Raw genomic sequence first — 27832 nt, 5'->3', positions numbered from 1 at the left:
GACAGTAATATCTACTAGTTGTATTGAACACTGTCTGTGAGGGTTTAGACAGTAATATCTACTAGTTGTATTGAACGCTGGAGTTGACGTTTATGGACCTGATTGTATCCTCTTTTCAATATGAAAACGTGAACACTATCTCAAACTCTGTCAGTCTACTGACCTCTCGTCCGTGGTGGGAAAGGTCATGTGAAACAACAAACTGCAGAATGGGTTGTTATCCCTCTGTGTACACACACACACCCTCTCTATGTACACCCATGAGCTCACCCCCTCTCCTCTCTCCTCCCAGGTGTACGTGGAGTTTGATGACCTGGAGTGGGAGAAGCGTGAGTGGGTGAAAGTGTACGAGGACTTCCAGGTGTTCCTGCTGGAGCAGCAGCTGGTTTGGGCCAAGAGGAGAGAGGGCACCCTGCTGGTGGAGAACCCCCAGGGGACTAAAGACAAGCACATCCAGTGGCCAGCTCTGGTAAGGACTGATCCAGCTGTCTTCCATGGTGCCTTGTCTCCCTGGACTCAGAACATCTGTTACTGTAGCTCTCTGCTCTCTCTGCATTGATCTCAGCGCTCTCTCCGTTACCTATACCCACTGAGGATTACCATGGTAACAAGGATTATAGATCTGTGGTACATAGGATTACAATGATTCTGTGGTGTGGGGGGGGGGTCTTTCTGAGCAGCTAGTGAAGTGATAGAGGGGGTGTCTTTCTGAGCAGCTAGTGAAGTGATAGAGGGGGTGTCTTTCTGAGCAGCTAGTGAAGTGATAGAGGGGGTGTCTTTCTGAGCAGCTAGTGAAGTGATAGAGGGGGTGTCTTTGGGGGTGTCTTTCTGAGCAGCTAGTGAAGTGATAGGGGGGTGTCTTTCTGAGCAGCTAGTGAAGTGATAGAGGGGGGTCTTTCTGAGCAGCTAGTGAAGTGATAGAGGGTGTGTCTTTCTGAGCAGCTAGTGAAGTGATAGAGGGGGTGTCTTTGGGGGTGTCTTTCTGAGCAGCTAGTGAAGTGATAGGGGGGGGTGTCTTTCTGAGCAGCTAGTGAAGTGATAGAGGGGGGTGTCTTTGGGGGGTGTCTTTCTGAGCAGCGAGTGAAGTGATAGAGGGGGGTCTTTCTGAGCAGCTAGTGAAGTGATAGAGGGGGTGTCTTTCTGAGCAGCTAGTGAAGTGATAGAGGGGGTGTCTTTCTGAGCAGCTAGTGAAGTGATAGAGGGGGTGTCTTTCTGAGCAGCTAGTGAAGTGATAGAGGGGGTGTCTTTCTGAGCAGCTAGTGAAGTGATAGAGGGGGTGTCTTTCTGAGCAGCTAGTGAAGTGATAGAGGGGGGGTGTCTTTCTGAGCAGCTAGTGAAGTGATAGAGGGGGGTGTCTTTCTGAGCAGCTAGTGAAGTGATAGAGGGGGGTGTCTTTCTGAGCAGCTAGTGAAGTGATAGAGGGGGGTGTCTTTCTGAGCAGCTAGTGAAGTGATAGAGGGGGTGTCTTTCTGAGCAGCTCGTGAAGTGATAGAGGGGGGTCTTTCTGGGCAGCTAGTGAAGTGATAGAGGGGGGTGTCTTTCTGAGCAGCTAGTGAAGTGATAGAGGGGGTGTCTTTGGGGGGTGTCTTTCTGAGCAGCTCGTGAAGTGATAGAGGGGGGGGTCTTTCTGAGCAGCTAGTGAAGTGATAGAGGGGGGGGGTCTTTCTGAGCAGCTAGTGAAGTGATAGAGGGGGGTGTCTTTCTGAGCAGCTAGTAAAGCGCTAGTAGAGCTGATGAGGACCAGTTGGTCTTGTAACCAGACACAGCTGAGGTAAGAGGTGGCAGAGCTGACGGAGACCAGTTGATCTTGTAATCTGACCATGACCTGAATGCTGTGAAAATAGCCATGTTTTGCTGGATGGATTTCTGAGTGTTTGTGACAGAGCAGTATGTCCTCTGCAGACAGGGAAACTTCTTGTTTAGTGTGTTTGATTGTGATATGTGATGAAGCCGAATTTTGACGTGTGTTTGGACCAGTGGTTCAAGAGAGAGCAAATAGCATAGGGGAGGCGGGGCAACCTTGTTTACATCCTGGTTGTATGGTGAATGGGTTAGAATGGGTCGTGTCTAGATATACATCCTGGTTGTATGGTGAATGGGTCGTGTCTAGATATACATCCTGGTTGTATGGTGAATGGGTTAGAATGGGTCTTGTCTAGATATACATCCTGGTTGTATGGTGAATGGGTCGTGTCTAGATATACATCCTGGTTGTATGGTGAATGGGTTAGAATGGGTCATGTCTAGATATACATCCTGGTTGTATGGTGAATGGATTAGAATGGGTCGTGTCTAGATATACATCCTGGTTGTATGGTGAATGGGTCGTGTCTAGATATACATCCTGGTTGTATGGTGAATGGGTTAGAATGGGTCGTGTCTAGATATACATCCTGGTTGTATGGTGAATGGGTTAGAATGGGTCGTGTCTAGATATACATCCTGGTTGTATGGTGAATGGGTCGTGTCTAGATATACATCCTGGTTGTATGGTGAATGGGTCGTGTCTAGATATACATCCTGGTTGTATGGTGAATGGGTCGTGTCTAGATATACATCCTGGTTGTATGGTGAATGGGTTAGAATGGGTCGTGTCTAGATATACATCCTGGTTGTATGGTGAATGGGTTAGAATGGGTCTTGTCTAGATATACATCCTGGTTGTATGGTGAATGGGTCGTGTCTAGATATACATCCTGGTTGTATGGTGAATGGGTTAGAATGGGTCTTGTCTAGATATACATCCTGGTTGTATGGTGAATGGGTTAGAATGGGTCTTGTCTAGATATACATCCTGGTTGTATGGTGAATGGGTCGTGTCTAGATATACATCCTGGTTGTATGGTGAATGGGTCGTGTCTAGATATACATCCTGGTTGTATGGTGAATGGGTCGTGTCTAGATATACATCCTGGTTGTATGGTGAATGGGTTAGAATGGGTCTTGTCTAGATATACATCCTGGTTGTATGGTGAATGGGTCGTGTCTAGATATACATCCTGGTTGTATGGTGAATGGGTTAGAATGGGTAGTGTCTAGATATACATCCTGGTTGTATGGTGAATGGGTCGTGTCTAGATATACATCCTGGTTGTATGGTGAATGGGTTAGAATGGGTCGTGTCTAGATATACATCCTGGTTGTATGGTGAATGGGTCGTGTCTAGATATACATCCTGGTTGTATGGTGAATGGGTCGTGTCTAGATATACATCCTGATTGTATGGTGAATGGGTAGTGTCTAGATATACATCATGGTTGTATGGTGAATGGGTTAGAATGGGTCGTGTCTAGATATACATCCTGGTTGTATGGTGAATGGGTTAGAATGGGTCGTGTCTAGATATACATCCTGGTTGTATGGTGAATGGGTCGTGTCTAGATATACATCCTGGTTGTATGGTGAATGGGTCGTGTCTAGATATACATCCTGGTTGTATGGTGAATGGGTCGTGTCTAGATATACATCCTGGTTGTATGGTGAATGGGTTAGAATGGGTCGTGTCTAGATATACATCCTGGTTGTATGGTGAATGGGTTAGAATGGGTCTTGTCTAGATATACATCCTGGTTGTATGGTGAATGGGTCGTGTCTAGATATACATCCTGGTTGTATGGTGAATGGGTTAGAATGGGTCTTGTCTAGATATACATCCTGGTTGTATGGTGAATGGGTTAGAATGGGTCTTGTCTAGATATACATCCTGGTTGTATGGTGAATGGGTCGTGTCTAGATATACATCCTGGTTGTATGGTGAATGGGTCGTGTCTAGATATACATCCTGGTTGTATGGTGAATGGGTTAGAATGGGTCTTGTCTAGATATACATCCTGGTTGTATGGTGAATGGGTTAGAATGGGTCTTGTCTAGATATACATCCTGGTTGTATGGTGAATGGGTCGTGTCTAGATATACATCCTGGTTGTATGGTGAATGGGTTAGAATGGGTAGTGTCTAGATATACATCCTGGTTGTATGGTGAATGGGTCGTGTCTAGATATACATCCTGGTTGTATGGTGAATGGGTTAGAATGGGTCGTGTCTAGATATACATCCTGGTTGTATGGTGAATGGGTCTTGTCTAGATATACATCCTGGTTGTATGGTGAATGGGTCGTGTCTAGATATACATCCTGGTTGTATGGTGAATGGGTCGTGTCTAGATATACATCCTGGTTGTATGGTGAATGGGTTAGAATGGGTCGTGTCTAGATATACATCCTGGTTGTATGGTGAATGGGTCTTGTCTAGATATACATCCTGATTGTATGGTGAATGGGTAGTGTCTAGATATACATCATGGTTGTATGGTGAATGGGTTAGAATGGGTCATGTCTAGATATACATCCTGGTTGTATGGTGAATGGGTCGTGTCTAGATATACATCCTGGTTGTATGGTGAATGGGTCTTGTCTAGATATACATCCTGATTGTATGGTGAATGGGTAGTGTCTAGATATACATCATGGTTGTATGGTGAATGGGTTAGAATGGGTCGTGTCTAGATATACATCCTGGTTGTATGGTGAATGGGTCGTGTCTAGATATACATCCTGGTTGTATGGTGAATGGGTCGTGTCTAGATATACACCCTGGTTGTATGGTGAATGGGTCGTGTCTAGATATACATCCTGGTTGTATGGTGAATGGGTTAGAATGGGTCTTGTCTAGATATACATCCTGGTTGTATGGTGAATGGGTTAGAATGGGTCGTGTCTAGATATACATCCTGGTTGTATGGTGAATGGGTTAGAATGGGTCGTGTCTAGATATACATCCTGGTTGTATGGTGAATGGGTCGTGTCTAGATATACATCCTGGTTGTATGGTGAATGGGTCTTGTCTAGATATACATCCTGGTTGTATGGTGAATGGGTCTTGTCTAGATATACATCCTGGTTGTATGGTGAATGGGTCTTGTCTAGATATACACCCTGGTTGTATGGTGAATGGGTCATGTCTAGATATACATCCTGGTTGTATGGTGAATGGGTTAGAATGGGTCTTGTCTAGATATACATCCTGGTTGTATGGTGAATGGGTCGTGTCTAGATATACATCCTGGTTGTATGGTGAATGGGTTAGAATGGGTCGTGTCTAGATATACATCCTGGTTGTATGGTGAATGGGTCGTGTCTAGATATACATCCTGGTTGTATGGTGAATGGGTCGTGTCTAGATATACATCCTGGTTGTATGGTGAATGGGTTAGAATGGGTCGTGTCTAGATATACATCCTGGTTGTATGGTGAATGGGTCGTGTCTAGATATACATCCTGGTTGTATGGTGAATGGGTTAGAATGGGTCTTGTCTAGATATACATCCTGGTTGTATGGTGAATGGGTCTTGTCTAGATATACATCCTGGTTGTATGGTGAATGGGTTAGAATGGGTAGTGTCTAGATATACATCCTGTTTGTATGGTGAATGGGTTAGAATGGGTCTTGTCTAGATATACATCCTGGTTGTATGGTGAATGGGTCGTGTCTAGATATACATCCTGGTTGTATGGTGAATGGGTCGTGTCTAGATATACATCCTGGTTGTATGGTGAATGGGTCTTGTCTAGATATACATCCTGGTTGTATGGTGAATGGGTTAGAATGGGTCGTGTCTAGATATACATCCTGGTTGTATGGTGAATGGGTCTTGTCTAGATATACATCCTGGTTGTATGGTGAATGGGTTAGAATGGGTCGTGTCTAGATATACATCCTGGTTGTATGGTGAATGGGTTAGAATGGGTCTTGTCTACATATACATCCTGGTTGTATGGTGAATGGGTTAGAATGGGTCTTGTCTAGATATACATCCTGGTTGTATGGTGAATGGGTCGTGTCTAGATATACATCCTGGTTGTATGGTGAATGGGTCGTGTCTAGATATACATCCTGGTTGTATGGTGAATGGGTTAGAATGGGTAGTGTCTAGATAGACATCCTGGTTGTATGGTGAATGGGTTAGAATGGGTCGTGTCTAGATATACATCCTGGTTGTATGGTGAATGGGTCTTGTCTAGATATACATCCTAGTTGTATGGTGAATGGGTTAGAATGGGTAGTGTCTAGATATACATCCTGGTTGTATGGTGAATGGGTTAGAATGGGTCGTGTCTAGATATACATCCTGGTTGTATGGTGAATGGGTCTTGTCTAGATATACATCCTGGTTGTATGGTGAATGGGTTAGAATGGGTCGTGTCTAGATATACATCCTGGTTGTATGGTGAATGGGTTAGAATGGGTCTTGTCTAGATATACATCCTGGTTGTATGGTGAATGGGTTAGAATGGGTCGTGTCTAGATATACATCCTGGTTGTATGGTGAATGGGTTAGAATGGGTCGTGTCTAGATATACATCCTGGTTGTATGGTGAATGGGTCTTGTCTAGATATACATCCTGGTTGTATGGTGAATGGGTTAGAATGGGTAGTGTCTAGATATACATCCTGGTTGTATGGTGAATGGGTCGTGTCTAGATATACATCCTGGTTGTATGGTGAATGGGTTAGAATGGGTAGTGTCTAGATATACATCCTGGTTGTATGGTGAATGGGTCGTGTCTAGATATACATCCTGGTTGTATGGTGAATGGGTTAGAATGGGTCTTGTCTAGATATACATCCTGGTTGTATGGTGAATGGGTTAGAATGGGTCGTGTCTAGATATACATCCTGGTTGTATGGTGAATGGGTCGTGTCTAGATATACATCCTGGTTGTATGGTGAATGGGTTAGAATGGGTCGTGTCTAGATATACATCCTGGTTGTATGGTGAATGGGTTAGAATGGGTCGTGTCTAGATATACATCCTGGTTGTATGGTGAATGGGTCGTGTCTAGATATACATCCTGGTTGTATGGTGAATGGGTCGTGTCTAGATATACACCCTGGTTGTATGGTGAATGGGTCGTGTCTAGATATACATCCTGGTTGTATGGTGAATGGGTTAGAATGGGTCTTGTCTAGATATACATCCTGGTTGTATGGTGAATGGGTTAGAATGGGTCGTGTCTAGATATACATCCTGGTTGTATGGTGAATGGGTTAGAATGGGTCGTGTCTAGATATACATCCTGGTTGTATGGTGAATGGGTCGTGTCTAGATATACATCCTGGTTGTATGGTGAATGGGTCTTGTCTAGATATATATCCTGGTTGTATGGTGAATGGGTCTTGTCTAGATATACATCCTGGTTGTATGGTGAATGGGTCTTGTCTAGATATACACCCTGGTTGTATGGTGAATGGGTCATGTCTAGATATACATCCTGGTTGTATGGTGAATGGGTTAGAATGGGTCTTGTCTAGATATACATCCTGGTTGTATGGTGAATGGGTCGTGTCTAGATATACATCCTGGTTGTATGGTGAATGGGTTAGAATGGGTCGTGTCTAGATATACATCCTGGTTGTATGGTGAATGGGTCGTGTCTAGATATACATCCTGGTTGTATGGTGAATGGGTCGTGTCTAGATATACATCCTGGTTGTATGGTGAATGGGTCTTGTCTAGATATACATCCTGGTTGTATGGTGAATGGGTTAGAATGGGTCGTGTCTAGATATACATCCTGGTTGTATGGTGAATGGGTTAGAATGGGTCGTGTCTAGATATACATCCTGGTTGTATGGTGAATGGGTTAGAATGGGTCGTGTCTAGATATACATCCTGGTTGTATGGTGAATGGGTTAGAATGGGTCGTGTCTAGATATACATCCTGGTTGTATGGTGAATGGGTCTTGTCTAGATATACATCCTGGTTGTATGGTGAATGGGTTAGAATGGGTCTTGTCTAGATATACATCCTGGTTGTATGGTGAATGGGTCGTGTCTAGATATACATCCTGGTTGTATGGTGAATGGGTTAGAATGGGTCTTGTCTAGATATACATCCTGGTTGTATGGTGAATGGGTTAGAATGGGTCTTGTCTAGATATACATCCTGGTTGTATGGTGAATGGGTCGTGTCTAGATATACATCCTGGTTGTATGGTGAATGGGTCGTGTCTAGATATACATCCTGGTTGTATGGTGAATGGGTTAGAATGGGTCGTGTCTAGATATACATCCTGGTTGTATGGTGAATGGGTTAGAATGGGTCGTGTCTAGATATACATCCTGGTTGTATGGTGAATGGGTCGTGTCTAGATATACATCCTGGTTGTATGGTGAATGGGTTAGAATGGGTCGTGTCTAGATATACATCCTGGTTGTATGGTGAATGGGTCGTGTCTAGATATACATCCTGGTTGTATGGTGAATGGGTTAGAATGGGTCGTGTCTAGATAGACATCCTGGTTGTATGGTGAATGGGTTAGAATGGGTCGTGTCTAGATATACATCCTGGTTGTATGGTGAATGGGTCTTGTCTAGATATACATCCTGGTTGTATGGTGAATGGGTTAGAATGGGTAGTGTCTAGATATACATCCTGGTTGTATGGTGAATGGGTTAGAATGGGTCGTGTCTAGATATACATCCTGGTTGTATGGTGAATGTGTCTTGTCTAGATATACATCCTGGTTGTATGGTGAATGGGTTAGAATGGGTAGTGTCTAGATATACATCCTGGTTGTATGGTGAATGGGTCATGTCTAGATATACATCCTGGTTGTATGGTGAATGGGTCGTGTCTAGATATACATCCTGGTTGTATGGTGAATGGGTTAGAATGGGTCTTGTCTAGATATACATCCTGGTTGTATGGTGAATGGGTTAGAATGGGTCGTGTCTAGATATACATCCTGGTTGTATGGTGAATGGGTCGTGTCTAGATATACATCCTGGTTGTATGGTGAATGGGTTAGAATGGGTCGTGTCTAGATATACATCCTGGTTGTATGGTGAATGGGTTAGAATGGGTCGTGTCTAGATATACATCCTGGTTGTATGGTGAATGGGTCGTGTCTAGATATACATCCTGGTTGTATGGTGAATGGGTCTTGTCTAGATAGACATCCTGGTTGTAACCAGTAGATCTTGGGCTTAATAAACCCTGTTTGGTCCGGATGTATGAGCTTGTTAATAACTTTCTCTAAGCGCGGGACTAGAACTTAGTCATACATCTCCATTTCTGTTCCGAGTTTAAACTGATTGGCTTAAAATCGGCACAAGGTCTTTTCCTTTCTTAGGGGATGTCATAGCTGTGTTGATGCCTCTGGGGATTTGTCCTTTTAAGCGATATGAAGTGATTGAAGAATAACTGGTCCGAGCTCATCCCAAAGTACTTCAGGAGGTTTTCCATCAATACCAGATGTTAATCTATCTCCATATTTAATAGAGCAGCTCAGATGAAGGGACCGATTCCTCTAATGAAACTGTGTCCTCTTGACAGAGTTTGGGGAAACAGTAGACGTTTGACTTCAGATCGTTGTAGAGTGAGGCCGGGTGCTGCAGACTGTTCCGGTGCCCCCGTCAATTCGTTGATTGTATATGATACAAGTCTAGGTCCAAGAGGTTTCTAAACAGCTAATCAAATGGCTCCCCCAGACTATTTGTATCGCCCCCATATGCTGCTACTACTCTGGTATTATCTATGCATAGCCACTTTAACTCTACCTACATGTACATACTACCTCAATTACCTCGACTAACCGGTGCCTCCGCACATTGACTCTGTACCGGTACCCCCTGTATATAGCCTCCACATTGGCTCTGTACCGGTACCCCCTGTATATAGCCTCCACATTGACTCTGTACCGGTACCCCCTGTATATAGCCTCCACATTGACTCTGTACTGGTACCCCCTGTATATAGCCTCAACATTAACTATGTACCGGTACCCCCTGTATATAGCCTCAACATTAACTATGTACCGGTACCCCCTGTATATAGCCTCAACATTAACTATGTACCGGTACCCCCTGTATATAGCCTCCACATTGACTCTGTACCGGTACCCCCTGTATATAGCCTCCACATTGGCTCTGTACCGGTACCCCCTGTATATAGCCTCCACATTGGCTCTGTACCGGTACCCCCTGTATATAGCCTCCACATTGGCTCTGTACCGGTACCCCCTGTATATAGCCTCCACATTGACTCTGTACCGGTACCGCCTGTATACAGCCCTGCTATTGTTATTTTACTGCTGCTCTTTAATTATTGTATACTTTTATTTTTATTTGGGGGGGGGGGCAAAAACAATTGCCTTTGTTTTGGTTTGTTTGTCAATTAGGGTGTGCAGGGTGAATACGTGGTCTGTTGTACGATCATTTGGTAAAATGGCAATTTGACATTTGCTCAGTACATTGTTTTTCGCTGAGGAAATGTACGAGTCTGCTGTTAATGATAATGCAGAGGATTTTCCCCAAGGTTGCTGTTGACGCATATTCCACGGAAGTTATTGGGGTCAAATTTGTCTACCTTTGTGGATTGGGGTGATCAGTCCTTGGTTCCAAATATTGGGGAAGATGCCAGAGCTGACAATGATGTCAGACAACAAATTCCACTTGTCTAAATATAAACTCTGTATAATTTTTAATTTCATTGAGGATATGATTAAGGATGATGTTAATGAGTATAAGTTCAGCCAATTGGAATTTGTTGTCTGTTTATTTGATCATTTCATTAAGGATACCATCATCACCACAGGCCTTTCTGGGTTGGAGGGTTTGTATTTTGTCCTGTAGTTCATTCAAGGTAATTGGAGAAAACAATGGGTTCTGGTCTTTAATAGTTGATTCTAAGATGTGTATATGTTTTTGTTCTATGTTATAAAGCCAGAAAGATTGGAGAAGTGGTTTACCCCCCATACATCTCCATTTTGGATAGATAACTCTTCGTGTTGTGTGTGTGTGTGTTCCGATTCTACCAGAATTAGTCTATGGATTCTTCAATTACGTTGAGCTGATTTCTGACGTGCTGTTCCTTCTTTTTCCGTAGTGTATTTCTGTATTGTTTTAGTGATTCACCATAGTGAAGGCGTAGACTCAGGTTTTCTGGGTCTCTATGTTTGTGGTTGGGCAGGTTTCTTCACTTCTTTCTTAGGTTTTTGTATTCTTCATCAAACCGTTTGTCATTGTTATTTTTCTTTGGTTTTCTGTTTGATATTTTTTGGTTTGATAGAGGTCAAATATTCTGTTTAGGTTTTCTACTGGCAAGTTGACACCTTCACTATTATAGTGAAATGTTTTACCCAGGAAGTCGTCTGAAAGGGATTGAATGTGTTGTCTAATTGTTTTTTGGTTGGTTTCCACATTACTTTCCTTCTATCTATAGCATTTCTTAATACTATTCAGTTCCTTTGTCTTTGATGCCTCATGACTGAGTATTGCTCTGTTCTAGTAGACTGTGATTTTGCTGTGATCTGATCGGGGTGTCAGTGGGTTTGACTGTGAACGCTCTGAGAGACTCTGGGTCACTCTCTCTTTCTCTCTCTCCTATTAATTAGTCTGGAGCCTGTGACTCCCAGCCCGTCTGCCCTGGAAAGGGGAGGAGAGCACAGAGTTGGCTTTAAACCTAATGGAGGCTTGGTCTTGCACTCCGGGTTGGCCGTCTGCCTGCTGGTTCAGAACAGGGCTCATTTTAACATGTTTAAGCTTTCGTGTTGGAGTCTTGGCAGACCACAGGAAAGGAAAAGTGGCAGTAATTTCATGCATCTTATTGTTAGTAGTAGAGAATAGATCATCTTATTGTTAGTAGTAGAGAATAGATCATCTTATTGTTAGTAGTAGAGAATAGAGAACATATCTATATCGTGTCATCTTATTGTTAGATCTTTTCTCTATTCTCTACTACTAACAATAAGATGACATGACATAGATCTATTCTCTACTACTATGTCATGTCATCTTATTGTTAGTAGTAGAGAATAGAGAACAGATCTATGTCGTGTCATCTTATTGTTAGTAGTAGAGAAAAGATCTATGTTGTCATCTTATTGTTAGTAGTAGAGAATAGATCTATGTTGTCATCTTATTGTTAGTAGTAGAGAATAGATCTATGTTGTGTCATCTTATTGTTAGTAGTAGAGAATAGATCTATGTTGTGTCATCTTATTGTTAGTAGTAGAGAATAGAGAATAGATCTATGTTGTGTCATCTTATTGTTAGTAGTAGAGAATAGAGAACAGATCTATGTTGTCATCTTATTGTTAGTAGTAGAGAACAGATCTATGTCGTGTCATCTTATTGATAGTAGTACAGAATAGATCTATGTTGTGTGATCTTATTGTTAGTAGTACAGAATAGATCTATGTTGTGTGATCTTAGTGTTTTGCTGGCAAGGTGGCACTGCTTTCAAATAGCAGTGCGTTTTCAAATAGTTGTGCAAATGACATTGCTAATATAATCATTGGTTATGTGTTGTGATGGAACCTCCGTAGGAGTTAATCCATTTGTATTGCTTTGTTGACAAAGCTGAGACGGCACAAATGAGGTTGGCTTAACATGCTGATCAAAATATATCAACAAAGCATTTTAAATGGTTGCTTTCTGATGTATACTAGACTATTTGTGTTCCGCTGTGCAGCAGACCTCATTCTAGTGAGGCGGAGAGACCGCAGCGAGTCTCAATGTGCTCAGAGCACAGCTGGACATTATTTATAGCCTTCCTTACCCTTTCATTTTTTTCCATCTGACCTCATTTTGGTCCACAGAGTGCTGTCTCTGCTCTGCCTGGCATACAGCAGAGAGGACAGGAGGAGAGAGGACAGGATCACCTGAACTCTTGTCAGACAAATGAAACAGGCTGGGCGAGGGGGGAGGAAGAGAGGGTGACTGGGGAGGAAGAGAGGGCTGGGGGGAGGAAGAGAGGGTGACGGGGGAGGAAGAGAGGGTGACGGGGGAGGAAGAGAGGGCTGGGGGGAGGAAGAGAGGGCGACTGGGGAGGAAGAGAGGGTGACTGGGGAGGAAGAGAGGGTGACTGGGGAGGAAGAGAGGGCTGGGGGAGGAAGAGAGGGTGACGGGGGAGGAAGAGGGGTGACTGGGGAGGAAGAGGGGCGACGGGGAGGAAGAGAGGGCGACTGGGGAGGAAGAGAGGGCGACTGGGGAGGAAGAGAGGGCGACTGGGGGGAGGAAGAGAGGGTGACGGGGGAGGAAGAGAGGGCTGGGGGGAGGAAGAGAGGGCGACTGGGGAGGAAGAAGAGAGGGCGACTGGGGAGGAAGAAGAGAGGGTGACTGGGGAGGAAGAGAGGGTGACTGGGGAGGAAGAGAGGGCTGGGGGGAGGAAGAGAGGGTGACGGGGGAGGAAGAGAGGGTGACGGGGGAGGAAGAGAGGGTGACGGGGGAGGAAGAGAGGGTGACGGGGGAGGAAGAGAGGGTGACGGGGGAGGAAGAGAGGGTGACGGGGGAGGAAGAGAGGGCTGGGGGGAGGAAGAGAGGGCGACGGGGAGGAAGAGAGGGCGACTGGGGAGGAAGAGAGGGCGACTGGGGAGGAAGAGAGGGCGACTGGGAGGAAGAGAGGGCGACTGGGAGGAAGAGAGGGCGACTGGGAGGAAGAGAGGGCGACTGGGAGGAAGAGAGGGCGACTGGGAGGAAGAGAGGGCGACTGGGGAGGAAGAGAGGGCGACTGGGGGGAGGAAGAGAGGGCGACGGGGGAGGAAGAGAGGGCTGGGGGGAGGAAGAGAGGGCGACTGGGGAGGAAGAAGAGAGGGCGACTGGGGAGGAAGAGAGGGCGACTGGGGAGGAAGAGAGGGCTGGGGGGAGGAAGAGAGGGCTGGGGGAGGAAGAGAGGGTGACGGGGGAGGAAGAGAGGGTGACGGGGGAGGAAGAGAGGGCTGGGGGAGGAAGAGAGGGCGACTGGGGAGGAAGAGAGGGCGACGGGGAGGAAGAGAGGGCGACGGGGGAGGAAGAGAGGGCGACGGGGGAGGAAGAGAGGGCGACGGGGAGGAAGAGAGGGCGACGGGGGGAGGAGGAAGAGAGGGCGACTGGGGAGGAAGAGAGGGCGACGGGGAGGAAGAGAGGGCGACGGGGGAGGAAGAGAGGGCGAGGGGGGAGGAAGAGAGGGCGACGGGGGAGGAAGAGAGGGCGACGGGGGAGGAAGAGAGGGCTGGGGGAGGAAGAGAGGGCGACTGGGGAGGAAGAGAGGGTGACTGGGGAGGAAGAGAGGGCTGGGGGGAGGAAGAGAGGGTGACGGGGGAGGAAGAGAGGGTGACTGGGGAGGAAGAGAGGGCGACGGGGAGGAAGAGAGGGCGACTGGGAGGAAGAGAGGGCGACTGGGGAGGAAGAGAGGGTGACGGGGAGGAAGAGAGTGCTGGCGGGAGGAAGAGAGGGTGACGGGGGAGGAAGAGAGGGTGACTGGGGAGGAAGAGAGGGCGACGGGGGAGGAAGAGAGGGCTGGGGGGAGGTAGAGAGGGCGACTGGGGAGGAAGAGAGGGTGACTGGGGAGGAAGAGAGGGCGACTGGGGCGGAAGAGAGGGCTGGGGGAGGTAGAGAGGGCGACTGGGGAGGAAGAGAGGGCGACTGGGGAGGAAGAGAGGGCGACTGGGGGAGGAAGAGAGGGCGACTGGGGAGGAAGAGAGGGCGACTGGGGAGGAAGAGAGGGCGACTGGGGAGGAAGAGAGGGCGACTGGGGGGAGGAAGAGAGGGCGACTGGGGAGGAAGAGAGGGCGACTGGGGAGGAAGAGAGGGCGACTGGGGAGGAAGAGAGGGCGACTGGGGGAGGAAGAGAGGGCGACTGGGGAGGAAGAGAGGGCGACTGGGGAGGAAGAGAGGGCGACTGGGGAGGAAGAGAGGGCGACGGGGGAGGAAGAGAGGGCGACTGGGGAGGAAGAGAGGGCGACTGGGGAGGAAGAGAGGGCGACTGGGGAGGAAGAGAGGGCGACTGGGGAGGAAGAGAGGGCGACGGGGGAGGAAGAGAGGGCTGGGGGAGGAAGAGAGGGCTGGGGGAGGAAGAGGGGTGACGGGGGAGGAAGAGAGGGTGACTGGGGAGGAAGAGAGGGCGACTGGGGAGGAAGAGAGGGCGACTGGGGGAGGAAGAGAGGGCGACTGGGGAGGAAGAGAGGGCGACTGGGGAGGAAGAGAGGGCGACTGGGGAGGAAGAGAGGGCGACTGGGGAGGAAGAGAGGGCGACTGGGGAGGAAGAGAGGGCGACTGGGGAGGAAGAGAGGGCGACTGGGGAGGAAGAGAGGGGCGACTGGGGAGGAAGAGAGGGCGACTGGGGAGGAAGAGAGGGCGACTGGGGAGGAAGAGAGGGCGACGGGGGAGGAAGAGAGGGCGGGGGGAGGAAGAGAGGGCTGGGGGGAGGAAGAGAGGGTGACGGGGGAGGAAGAGAGGGTGACGGGGGAGGAAGAGAGGGTGACTGGGGAGGAAGAGAGGGCGACTGGGGGGAGGAAGAGAGGGCGACTGGGGGAGGAAGAGAGGGCGACTGGGGAGGAAGAGAGGGCGACTGGGGAGGAAGAGAGGGCGACTGGGGAGGAAGAGAGGGCGACTGGGGAGGAAGAGAGGGCTGGGGGGAGGAAGAGAGGGCGACTGGGGAGGAAGAGAGGGCGACTGGGGAGGAAGAGAGGGCTGGGGGGAGGAAGAGAGGGCGACGGGGGAGGAAGAGAGGGTGACTGGGGAGGAAGAGAGGGCGACGGGGAGGAAGAGAGGGCGACGGGGGAGGAAGAGAGGGTGACGGGGGAGGAAGAGAGGGCTGGGGGAGGAAGAGAGGGCGACTGGGGAGGAAGAGAGGGTGACTGGGGAGGAAGAGAGGGCTGGGGGGAGGAAGAGAGGGTGACTGGGGAGGAAGAGAGGGCGACGGGGAGGAAGAGAGGGCGACTGGGGAGGAAGAGAGGGTGACGGGGAGGAAGAGAGGGCTGGGGGGAGGAAGAGAGGGTGACGGGGGAGGAAGAGAGGGTGACTGGGGAGGAAGAGAGGGCGACGGGGGAGGAAGAGAGGGCTGGGGGGAGGTAGAGAGGGCGACTGGGGAGGAAGAGAGGGTGACTGGGGAGGAAGAAGAGAGGGCGACTGGGGAGGAAGAGAGGGCTGGGGGGAGGTAGAGAGGGCGACTGGGGAGGAAGAGAGGGCGACTGGGGGAGGAAGAGAGGGGCGACGGGGGGAGGAAGAGAGGGCGACTGTGGGGAAGAGAGGGCGACTGGGGGAGGAAGAGAGGGCGACGGGGGAGGAAGAGAGGGCGACTGGGGGGAGGAAGAGAGGGCGACGGGGGAGGAAGAGGGGCGACGGGGGAGGAAGAGAGGGCGACTGGGGGAGGAAGAGAGGGCGACGGGGGGGAGGAAGAGAGGGCGACTGGGGAGGAAGAGAGGGCGACTGTGGGGAGGAAGAGGGGCGACTGGGGAGGAAGAGGGGCGACGGGGGGAGGAAGAGAGGGCGACGGGGGGAAGAGAGGGACGGGGACGGGGAGGAAGAGAGGGTGACTGGGGAGGAAGAGAGGGCTGGGGGAGGAAGAGAGGGTGACGGGGGAGGAAGAGAGGGTGACTGGGGAGGAAGAGAGGGCGACTGGGGAGGAAGAGAGGGCGAGGAAGAGGGGGAGGAAGAGAGGGCGACTGGGGAGGAAGAGAGGGCGACGGGGGAGGAAGAGAGGGTGACGGGGGAGGAAGAGAGGGCTGGGGGGAGGAAGAGAGGGCGACTGGGGAGGAAGAGAGGGCGACTGGGGAGGAAGAGAGGGCTGGGGGGAGGAAGAGAGGGGGACGGGGGAGGAAGAGAGGGTGACTGGGGAGGAAGAGAGGGCGACGGGGAGGAAGAGAGGGCGACGGGGAGGAAGAGAGGGCGACTGGGGAGGAAGAGAGGGCGACGGGGGGAGGAAGAGAGGGCGACGGGGAGGAAGAGAGGGCTGGGGGGAGGAAGAGAGGGTGACGGGGGAGGAAGAGAGGGTGACTGGGGAGGAAGAGGGGAGGGTGACTGGGGAGGAAGAGAGGGCTGGGGGGAGGAAGAGAGGGCGACTGGGGAGGAAGAGAGGGTGACTGGGGAGGAAGAGAGGGCGACTGGGGAGGAAGAGAGGGCGACTGGGGAGGAAGAGAGGGGCGACTGGGGAGGAAGAGAGGGCGACTGGGGAGGAAGAGAGGGCTGGGGGGAGGAAGAGAGGGCGACGGGGGAGGAAGAGAGGGCGACTGGGGAGGAAGAGAGGGCGACTGGGGAGGAAGAGAGGGCGACTGGGGAGGAAGAGAGGGCGACTGGGGAGGAAGAGAGGGCGACGGGGGGGAGGAAGAGAGGGCGACTGGGGAGGAAGAGAGGGCGACTGGGGAGGAAGAGAGGGCGACGGGGGAGGAAGAGAGGGCGACTGGGGAGGAAGAGAGGGCGACTGGGGAGGAAGAGAGGGCGACGGGGGGAGGAAGAGAGGGCGACTGGGGAGGAAGAGAGGGCTGGGGGGAGGAAGAGAGGGCGACTGGGGAGGAAGAGAGGGCGACTGGGGAGGAAGAGAGGGCGACTGGGGAGGAAGAGAGGGCGACTGGGGAGGAAGAGAGGGCGACTGGGGAGGAAGAGAGGGCTGGGGGGGAGTAAGAGAGGGCTGGGGGGAGTAAGAGAGGGCTGGGGGGAGGAAGAGAGGGCGACTGGGGAGGAAGAGAGGGCGACTGGGGGGAGGAAGAGAGGGCGACTGGGGAGGAAGAGAGGGCGACGCGGGTGGAAGAGAGGGCGACTGGGGAGGAAGAGAGGGGCGACTGGGGAGGAAGAGAGGGCGACTGGGGGGAGGAAGAGAGGGCGACTGGGGAGGAAGAGAGGGCGACTGGGGAGGAAGAGAGGGCGACTGGGGGAAGAGGGGCGAAGGAAGAGGGGCGACGGGGGGGAGGAAGAGAGGGCGACTGGGGGGAGGAAGAGAGGGCGACTGGGGAGGAAGAGAGGGCGACTGGGGAGGAAGAGAGGGCGACGGGGGGGAGGAAGAGAGGGCGACTGGGGGGAGGAAGAGAGGGCGACTGGGGGGAGGAAGAGAGGGCGACTGGGGAGGAAGAGAGGGCGACTGGGGAGGAAGAGAGGGCGACTGGGGAGGAAGAGAGGGCGACGGGGGAGGAAGAGAGGGCGACGGGGGAGGAAGAGAGGGCGACTGGGGAGGAAGAGAGGGCGACGGGGGAGGAAGAGAGGGCGACGGGGGAGGAAGAGAGGGCGACTGGGGAGGAAGAGAGGGCTGGGGGAGGAAGAGAGGGCTGGGGGAGGAAGAGAGGGCGACGGGGGAGGAAGAGAGGGCGACTGGGGAGGAAGAGAGGGCTGGGGGGAGGAAGAGAGGGCTGGGGGGAGGAAGAGAGGGCGACTGGGGAGGAAGAGAGGGCTGGGGGAGGAAGAGAGGGCTGGGGGGAGGAACAGAGGGCGACGGGGGAGGAAGAGAGGGCGACTGGGGAGGAAGAGAGGGCTGGGGGGAGGAAGAGAGGGCTGGGGGGAGGAAGAGAGGACGGGGGGAGGAAGAGAGGGCGACTGGGGAGGAAGAGAGGGCGACTGGGGAGGAAGAGAGGCGACGGGGGGAGGAAGAGAGGGCGACTGGGGGAGGAAGAGAGGGCGACTGGGGGAGGAAGAGAGGGCGACGGGGGGAGGAAGAGAGGGCGACGGGGGAGGAAGAGAGGGCGACTGGGGGGAGGAAGAGAGGGCGACGGGGGGAGGAAGAGAGGGAGGGGGCGACGGGGGAGGAAGAGAGGGCGACTGGGGAGGAAGAGAGGGCTGGGGGGAGGAAGAGAGGGCTGGGGGGGAAGAAGAGGGGCGACTGGGGAGGAAGAGAGGGCGACTGGGGAGGAAGAGAGGGCGACTGGGGAGGAAGAGAGGGCGACTGGGGGGAGGAAGAGAGGGCGACTGGGGAGGAAGAGATGGCGACGGGGAGGAAGAGAGGGCGACGGGGGGGAGGAAGAGAGGCGACGGGGGGAGGAAGAGAGGGCGACTGGGGAGGAAGAGAGGGCGACTGGGGAGGAAGAGAGGGCGACTGGGGGAGGAAGAGAGGGCGACTGGGGGGAGGAAGAGAGGGCGACTGGGGAGGAAGAGAGGGCGACGGGGGAGGAAGAGAGGGCGACGGGGGAGGAAGAGAGGGCGACGGGGGGAGGAAGAGAGGGCGACTGGGGAGGAAGAGAGGGCGACTGGGGAGGAAGAGAGGGCGACTGGGGAGGAAGGGGGCGACTGGGGAGGAAGAGAGGGCGACTGGGGAGGAAGAGAGGGCGACTGGGGAGGAAGAGAGGGCGACGGGGGAGGAAGAGAGGGCGACTGGGGAGGAAGAGAGGGCGACTGGGGAGGAAGAGAGGGCGACTGGGGGGAGGAAGAGAGGGCGACTGGGGGGAGGTAGAGAGGGCGACTGGGGGGAGGAAGAGGGCGACTGGGGGAGGAAGAGAGGGCGACTGGGGAGGAAGAGAGGGCGACTGGGGAGGAAGAGAGGGCGACTGGGGGGAGGAAGAGAGGGCTGGGGGGAGGAAGAGAGGGCGACTGGGGGAGGAAGAGAGGGCGACTGGGGGGAGGAAGAGAGGGCGACTGGGGAGGAAGAGAGGGCGACTGGGGAGGAAGAGAGGGCGACTGGGGAGGAAGAGAGGGCGACTGGGGGAGGAAGAGAGGGCGACTGGGGGGAGGTAGAGAGGGCGACTGGGGGGAGGAGAGAGGGCGACTGGGGGGAGGAAGAGAGGGCGACTGGGGAGGAAGAGAGGGCGACGGGGGAGGAAGAGAGGGCGACGGGGGAGGAAGAGAGGGCGACTGGGGAGGAAGAGAGGGCGACTGGGGAGGAAGAGAGGGCTGGGGGAGGAAGAGAGGGCGACTGGGGGGAGGAAGAGAGGGCGACTGGGGAGGAAGAGAGGGCGACTGGGGGAGGAAGAGAGGGCGACTGGGGAGGAAGAGAGGGCGACTGGGGGGAGGAAGAGAGGGCTGGGGGGAGGAAGAGAGGGCGACTGGGGGAGGAAGAGAGGGCGACTGGGGGAGGAAGAGAGGGCTGGGGGGGAGGAAGAGAGGGCGACTGGGGAGGAAGAGAGGGCGACTGGGGGGAGGAAGAGAGGGCGACTGGGGGAGGGGGGAGGAAGAGAGGGCGACGGGGGAGGAAGAGAGGGCGACTGGGGGAGGAAGAGAGGGCGACTGGGGAGGAAGAGAGGGCGACTGGGGGGAGGAAGAGAGGGCGACTGGGGGAGGAAGAGAGGGCGACTGGGGGGAGGAAGAGAGGGCGACTGGGGAGGAAGAGAGGGCGACTGGGGAGGAAGAGAGGGCGGGGGGAGGAAGAGAGGGCGACTGGGGGGAGGAAGAGAGGGCGACTGGGGAGGAAGAGAGGGCGACTGGGGGAGGAAGAGAGGGCGACTGGGGGAGGAAGAGAGGGCGACTGGGGGAGGAAGAGAGGGCGACTGGGGGGAGGTAGAGAGGGCGACTGGGGAGGAAGAGAGGACGACTGGGGGGAAGAGAGGGCGACGGGGGAGGAAGAGAGGGCGACGGGGGAGGAAGAGAGGGCGACGGGGAGGAAGAGAGGGCGACGGGGGAGGAAGAGAGGGCGACGGGGAGGAAGAGAGGGCGACTGGGGAGGAAGAGAGGGCGACTGGGGGGAGGAAGAGAGGGCGACTGGGGGGAGGAAGAGAGGGCGACGGGGAGGAAGAGAGGGCGACTGGGGAGGAAGAGAGGGCGACTGGGGGGAGGAAGAGAGGGCGACTGGGGGGAGGAAGAGAGGGCGACTGGGGAGGAAGAGAGGGCGACTGGGGAGGAAGAGAGGCGACTGGGGAGGAAGAGAGGGCGACTGGGGAGGAAGAGAGGGCGACTGGGGGGAGGAAGAGAGGGCGACTGGGGGGAGGAAGAGAGGGCGACTGGGGGGAGGTAGAGAGGGCGACTGGGGGAGGAAGAGAGGGCGACTGGGGGAGGAAGAGAGGGCGACTGGGGGGAGGAAGAGAGGGCGACTGGGGGAGGAAGAGAGGGCGACTGGGGGGAGGAAGAGAGGGCGACTGGGGGGAGGTAGAGAGGGCGACGGGGGGAGGAAGAGAGGGCGACGGGGGAGGAAGAGAGGGCGACGGGGGGAGGAAGAGAGGGCGACGGGGGGAGGAAGAGAGGGCGACGGGGGGAGTAAGAGAGGGCGACGGGGGGAGGAAGGGAGGGCGACTGGGGGAAGAGAGGGCGACGGGGGAGGAAGAGAGGGCGACGGGGGAGGAAGAGAGGGCGACGGGGGCAGGGCGACTGGGGGGGAGGAAGAGAGGGCGACGGGGGGGAAGAGAGTGCGACGGGGGGCAGGGCGACGGGGGAGGAGGAAGGGAGGGCGACGGTGGAGGGAGAGAAATGTGAAGGAATAGAAGTCTTGAGGGGAAGGGTCCTGATGATGAACACATTTGGGGATTGAGTTTTTAGAGAAAGGAGAAAGAAGCTGTTAATTGGCTTAAACATTCTGCCAGTAAATCCTCTCAGGGTCGGGTTATCTTTCTCTTGGTGCATGTTGATGTCATCTTAGTTTCTGTTAGTAGGTTGTCTTTCTCTTGGTGCATGTTGATGTCATCATCTTAGTTTCTGTTAGTAGGTTGTCTTTCTCTTGGTGCATGTTGATGTCATCTTAGTTTTTGTTAGTAGGTTGTCTTTCTCTTGGTTCATGTTGATGTCATCATCTTAGTTTTTGTTAGTAGGTTGTCTTTCTCTTGGTGCATGTTGATGTCATCATCTTAGTTTCTGTTAGTAGGTGTCTTTCTCTTGGTGCATGTTGATGTCATCATCTTAGTTTCTGTTAGTAGGTTGTCTTTCTCTTGGTGCATGTTGATGTCATCTTAGTTTCTGTTAGTAGGTTGTCTTTCTCTTGGTGCATGTTGATGTCATCATCTTAGTTTTTGTTAGTAGGTTGTCTTTCTCTTGGTGCATGTTGATGTCATCTTAGTTTCTGTTAGTAGGTTGTCTTTCTCTTGGTTCATGTTGATGTCATCATCTTAGTTTTTGTTAGTAGGTTGTCTTTCTCTTGGTGCATGTTGATGTCATCATCTTAGTTTTTGTTAGTAGGTTGTCTTTCTCTTGGTGTATGTTGATGTCATCATCTTAGTTTTTGTTAGTAGGTTGTCTTTCTCTTGGTGCATGTTGATGTCATCTTAGTTTCTGTTAGTAGGTTGTCTTTCTCTTGGTTCATGTTGATGTCATCATCTTAGTTTTTGTTAGTATGTTGTCTTTCTCTTGGTGCATGTTGATGTCATCATCTTAGTTTTTGTTAGTAGGTGTCTTTCTCTTGGTGCATGTTGATGTCATCATCTTAGTTTCTATTAGTAGGTGTCTGTCAGTAAATGTCCAATGAAGCCGTGCAAGAGAGGACATTCCTCTGTTCTGTTTGGTCCAGCTGTAACGGTGATGGATTAAATACATGCTCTCATTGGTGAGAAGAGTCATTCTGAAGTCTCAGTACTCTGTAAACTAACACCTAATGGGCTGAAGTCTGTAGAATGAAAACATTGAATATCAGAATGAGGCCTTGGATCGAGTCCCGTCCCCCACCTTCCCCTCCCCTCTAATTAGTACCATGTGCAGTTCTTGGAGCATACATGTGGGGGGTTTTCTACCCTCTCATCTCCTTTCCTGCCCTCTCCTTTCCTCTCCTTTCCTGCCATCTCATTTCCTCTCCTTTCCTGCCCTCTCATTTCCTCTCCTTTCCTGCCCTCTCCTTTCCTGCCCTCTCCTTTCCTCTCATTTCCTGCCCTCTCCTTTCCTGCCCTCTCCTTTCCTGCCCTCTCCTTTCCTCTCCATTCCTCTCCTTTCCTGCCCTCTCCTTTCCTCTCCTTTCCTGCCCTCTCCTTTCCTCTCCATTCCTCTCCTTTCCTGCCCTCTACTTTCCTCTCCTTTCCTGCCCTCTCCTTTCCTCTCCTTTCCTGCCCTCTCCTTTCCTCTCCTTTCCTGCCCTCTCCTTTCCTCTCCTTTCCTGCCCTCTCCTTTCCTCTCCTGCCCTGTCCTTTCCTCTCCTTTCCTGCCCTGTCCTTTCCTCTCCTGCCCTTTCCTTTCCTGCCCTGTCCTTTCCTCTCCTGCCCTGTCCTTTCCTCTCCTGCCCTCTCCTTTCCTTTCCTGCCCTGTCCTTTCCTGCCCTGTCCTTTCCTCTCCTGCCCCGTCCTTTCCTCTCCTGCCCCGTCCTTTCCTCTCCTGCCCCGTCCTTTCCTCTCCTGCCCCGTCCTTTCCTCTCCTGCCCCGTCCTTTCCTCTCCTGTCCTGCCCTTTCCTCTCCTGTCCTGCCCTTTCCTCTCCTGTCCTGTCCTTTCCTCTCCTGTCCTGCCCTGTCCTGCCCTGTCCTGCCCTCTCCTGCCCTGTCCTTTCCTCTCCTCTCCTGCCCTGTCCTGCCCTCTCCTGCCCTGTCCTTTCCTCTCCTCTCCTGCCCTGTCCTTTCCTTTCCTCTCCTGTCCTTTCCTCTCCTTTCCTCTCCTGCCCTCTCCTTTCCTGTCCTGTCCTTTCCTTTCCTCTCCTGCCCTCTCCTTTCCTCTCCTGCCCTCCCCTGCCCTCCTGCCCTCTCCTGCCCTCTCCTTTCCTCTCCTGCCCTCTCCTTTCCTCTCCTGCCCTCTCCTTTCCTCTCCTGTCCTGTCCTTTCCTCTCCTGCCCTCTCCTTTCCTCTCCTGCCCTCTCCTTTCCTCTCCTGCCCTCTTTCCTCTCCTGCCCTGTCCTTTCCTGCCCTCTCCTTTCCTGCCCTGTCCTTTCCTCTCCTCTCCTGCCCTGTCCTTTCCTCTCCTTTCCTGCCCTGTCCTTTCCTCTCCTGCCCTTTCCTCTCCTTTCCTGCCCTGTCCTTTCCTCTCCTCTCCTGCCCTGTCCTTTCCTCTCCTTTCCTGCCCTGTCCTTTCATCTCCTGCTCTGTCCTTTCCTCTCCTGCCCTGTCCTTTCCTTTCCTGCCCTCTCCTTTCCTCTCCTGTCCTTTCCTGCCCTGTCCTTTCCTCTCCTTTCCTGCCCTGTCCTCTCCTTTCCTGCCCTTTCCTTTCCTCTCCTGCCCTGTCCTTTCCTCTCCTGCCCTGTCCTTTCCTCTCCTTTCCTGCCCTGTCCTTTCCTCTCCTGCCCTGTCCTTTCCTCTCCTGCCCTGTCCTTTCCTTTCCTGCCCTCTCCTTTCCTCTCCTTTCCTGCCCTGTCCTTTCCTCTCCTTTCCTGCCCTGTCCTTTCCTCTCCTTTCCTGCCCTGTCCTTTCATCTCCTGCCCTGTCATTTCCTCTCCTGCCCTGTCCTTTCCTCTCCTGCCCTGTCCTTTCCTCTCCTGCCCTGTCCTTTCCTCTCCTGCCCTGTCCTTTCCTCTCCTGCCCTGTCCTTTCCTCTCCTGCCTTGTCCTTTCCTCTCCTGCCCTCTCCTTTCCTCTCCTTTCCTCTCCTGCCCTCTCTTGCCCTCTCTTGCCCTCTCCTTTCCTCTCTTGCCCTCTCCTTTCCTCTCTTGCCCTCTCCTTTCCTCTCCTGCCCTCCCCTGCCCTCTCCTGCCCTCTCCTGCCCTCTCCTGCCCTCTCCTGCCCTCTCCTTTCCTTTCCTGCCCTCTCCTTTCCTCTCCTGCCCTGTCCTTTCCTCTCCTGCCCTCTCCTTTCCTCTCCTTTCCTGCCCTGTCCTTTCCTCTCCTTTCCTGCCCTGTCCTTTCCTCTCCTTTCCTGCCCTGTCCTTTCATCTCCTGCCCTGTCATTTCCTCTCCTGCCCTGTCCTTTCCTCTCCTGCCCTGTCCTTTCCTCTCCTGCCCTGTCCTTTCCTCTCCTGCCCTGTCCTTTCCTCTCCTGCCTTGTCCTTTCCTCTCCTGCCCTCTCCTTTCCTCTCCTTTCCTCTCCTGCCCTCTCCTTTCCTCTCCTGCCCTCTCTTGCCCTCTCTTGACCTCTCCTTTCCTCTCCTTTCCTCTCTTGCCCTCCCCTGCCCTCCCCTGCCCTCTCCTGCCCTCTCCTTTCCTCTCCTGCCCTCTCCTTTCCTTTCCTGCCCTCTCCTTTCCTCTCCTGCCCTGTCCTTTCCTCTCCTGCCCTGTCCTTTCCTCTCCTGCCCTGTCCTTTCCTCTCCTGCCCTGTCCTTTCCTCTCCTGCCCTGTCCTTTCCTCTCCTGCCCTCTCCTTTCCTCTCCTGCCCTCTCCTTTCCTCTCCTGCCCTCTCCTTTCCTCTCCTGCCCTCTCCTTTCCTCTCCTGCCCTCTCCTTTCCTCTCCTGCCCTCTCCTTTCCTCTCTTGCCCTCTCTTGCCCTCTCTTGCCCTCTCCTTTCCTCTCCTGCCCTCTCCTGCCCTCTCCTGCCCTCTCCTGCCCTCTCCTTTCCTCTCCTTTCCTCTCCTTTCCTCTCCTGCCCTCTCCTGCCCTCTCCTGCCCTCTCCTGCCCTCTCCTGCCCTCTCCTGCCCTCTCCTGCCCTCTCCTTTCCTCTCCTGCCCTCTCCTTTCCTCTCCTGCCCTCTCCTTTCCTCTCCTGCCCTCTCCTTTCCTCTCCTGCCCTGTCCTTTCCTCTCCTTTCCTCTCCTGCCCTCTCCTTTCCTCTCCTTTCCTCTCCTGCCCTCTCCTTTCCTCTCCTTTCCTCTCCTGCCCTCTCTTGCCCTCTCCTTTCCTCTCCTTTCCTCTCCTTTCCTCTCCTGCCCTCTCCTTTCCTCTCCTGCCCTCTCCTTTCCTCTCCTGCCCTCTCCTTTCCTCTCCTGCCCTCTCCTTTCCTCTCCTGCCCTGTCCTTTCCTCTCCTTTCCTGCCCTGTCCTTTCCTCTCCTTTCCTGCCCTGTCCTTTCATCTCCTGCCCTGTCATTTCCTCTCCTGCCCTGTCCTTTCCTCTCCTGCCCTGTCCTTTCCTCTCCTGCCCTGTCCTTTCCTCTCCTGCCCTGTCCTTTCCTCTCCTGCCTTGTCCTTTCCTCTCCTGCCCTCTCCTTTCCTCTCCTTTCCTCTCCTGCCCTCTCCTTTCCTCTCCTGCCCTCTCTTGCCCTCTCTTGACCTCGCCTTTCCTCTCCTTTCCTCTCTTGCCCTCCCCTGCCCTCCCCTGCCCTCTCCTGCCCTCTCCTGCCCTCTCCTTTCCTCTCCTGCCCTCTCCTTTCCTTTCCTGCCCTCTCCTTTCCTCTCCTGCCCTGTCCTTTCCTCTCCTGCCCTGTCCTTTCCTCTCCTGCCCTGTCCTTTCCTCTCCTGCCCTGTCCTTTCCTCTCCTGCCCTGTCCTTTCCTCTCCTGCCCTCTCCTTTCCTCTCCTGCCCTCTCCTTTCCTCTCCTGCCCTCTCCTGCCCTCTCCTGCCCTCTCCTTTCCTCTCCCTCTCCTTTCCTCTCCTGCCCTCTCCTTTCCTCTCTTGCCCTCTCTTGCCCTCTCTTGCCCTCTCCTTTCCTCTCCTGCCCTCTCCTGCCCTCTCCTGCCCTCTCCTGCCCTCTCCTGCCCTCTCCTGCCCTCTCCTTTCCTCTCCTGCCCTCTCCTGCCCTCTCCTGCCCTCTCCTTTCCTCTCCTGCCCTCTCCTTTCCTCTCCTGCCCTCTCCTTTCCTCTCCTGCCCTCTCCTTTCCTCTCCTGCCCTGTCCTTTCCTCTCCTTTCCTCTCCTGCCCTCTCCTGCCCTCTCCTTTCCTCTCCTTTCCTCTCCTGCCCTCTCATGCCCTCTCCTTTCCTCTCCTTTCCTCTCCTTTCCTCTCCTTTCCTCTCCTTTCCTCTCCTTTCCTCTCCTTTCCTCTCCTTTCCTCTCCTGCCCTCTCCTTTCCTCTCCTGCCCTCTCCTTTCCTCTCCTGCCCTCTCCTTTCCTCTCCTTTCCTCTCCTGCCCTCTCCTGCCCTCTCCTGCCTCTCCTTTCATCTCCTGCCCTCTCCTTTCATCTCCTTTCATCTCCTTTCATCTCCTGCCCTCTCCTTTCATCTCCTGCCCTCTCCTTTCATCTCCTGCCCTCTCCTTTCCTCTCCTTTCCTCTCCTGCCCTCTCTTGCCCTCTCCTTTCCTCTCCTGCCCTCTCCTGCCTCTCCTTTCATCTCCTGCCCTGCCCTCTCCTTTCATCTCCTGCCCTCTCCTTTCCTCTCCTGCCCTCTCCTGCCCTCTCTTGCCCTCTCCTTTCCTCTCCTGCCCTCTCCTGCCTCTCCTTTCATCTCCTGCCCTCTCCTTTCATCTCCTGCCCTCTCCTTTCATCTCCTGCCCTCTCCTTTCATCTCCTGCCCTCTCCTTTCATCTCCTGCCCTCTCCTTTCATCTCCTGCCCTCTCCTTTCATCTCCTGCCCTCTCCTTTCATCTCCTGCCCTCCTTTCCTTTCCTCTCCTGCCCTCTCCTGCCTCTCCTTTCATCTCCTGCCCTCTCCTTTCATCTCCTGCCCTCTCCTTTCATCTCCTGCCCTCTCCTTTCATCTCCTGCCCTCTCCTTTCATCTCCTGCCCTCTCCTTTCATCTCCTGCCCTCTCCTTTCATCTCCTGCCCTCTCCTTTCATCTCCTGCCCTCTCCTTTCATCTCCTGCCCTCTCCTTTCATCTCCTGCCCTCTCCTTTCATCTCCTGCCCTCTCCTTTCATCTCCTTTCCTGCCCTCTGTAGTACAGTCTTCCAGTGTTTCCTAGTAACACAGCTAAATGTGTAAACAGGAAAGCACCCTCATAAATATACCTCATGAGGCAAGAACCGACAATCACCTCATTATCTCAGTAACTGTCTGGCCAGTCAAGCGTCCCCCTCCCTCGCTCTCCCTCTCTCTCCAATTCAAATGACTTGATTGGCATGGGGACGCGTAGGTTTAAATTGCAAAAGCAGGTGAAATTAGATAATAAACAAAAGTGAAATAAACAATTATAGATGAAGAGTAAACAGTAAACAAACGTTTGATGGGACAGACATTTCAAAACAACAGACATTATGGTTATGAACAGAAGGGTTGGGAGACGTCTGGGACTGGGGGGGCGTGTTGTTGCGTTGCCTAGCAACACAGTAGAGGATCTCTCAGGCACAAACCTGCAGATTACGGTGGAATCATTTAGAATACAATGTGGACTTCTTACCAATATTGTAATTCCTTGTGTTTTAAGTAACACTATATGGCTGGTTTATATTTATGTGGTACAGAACTTATCAATGGTGATTTGGATTCAAACGTTGTGTGACTACCGTGTGATTTCAGACCATTTCAACAGAGGTGTTCACTGTTGGAAATCATCACTGGGCAGTCTTAGGAGAGATAAGTAAAC

The 27832-nt window shown here is 53.1% G+C and overlaps 1 protein-coding gene across 1 annotated transcript in view; it reads left to right on the top strand.

The window, feature by feature from the left end:
* LOC135513356 (probable JmjC domain-containing histone demethylation protein 2C) overlaps positions 1-27832 on the top strand; it is a 351376-nt gene that overhangs the window by 58401 nt on the left and 265143 nt on the right. Inside the window, 1 exon segment of the mRNA XM_064936284.1 lies at positions 293-469. Within this exon segment, the coding sequence (XP_064792356.1) occupies positions 293-469 (177 nt within the window).

Source organism: Oncorhynchus masou, chromosome 24, assembly GCF_036934945.1.
Source record: "Oncorhynchus masou masou isolate Uvic2021 chromosome 24, UVic_Omas_1.1, whole genome shotgun sequence".
NCBI classification, from domain to species: Eukaryota; Metazoa; Chordata; class Actinopteri; order Salmoniformes; family Salmonidae; genus Oncorhynchus; species Oncorhynchus masou.
The sequence above is the reverse complement of the archived record's forward strand: the minus strand, read 5'-3'. Positions and strand labels throughout refer to the sequence as shown.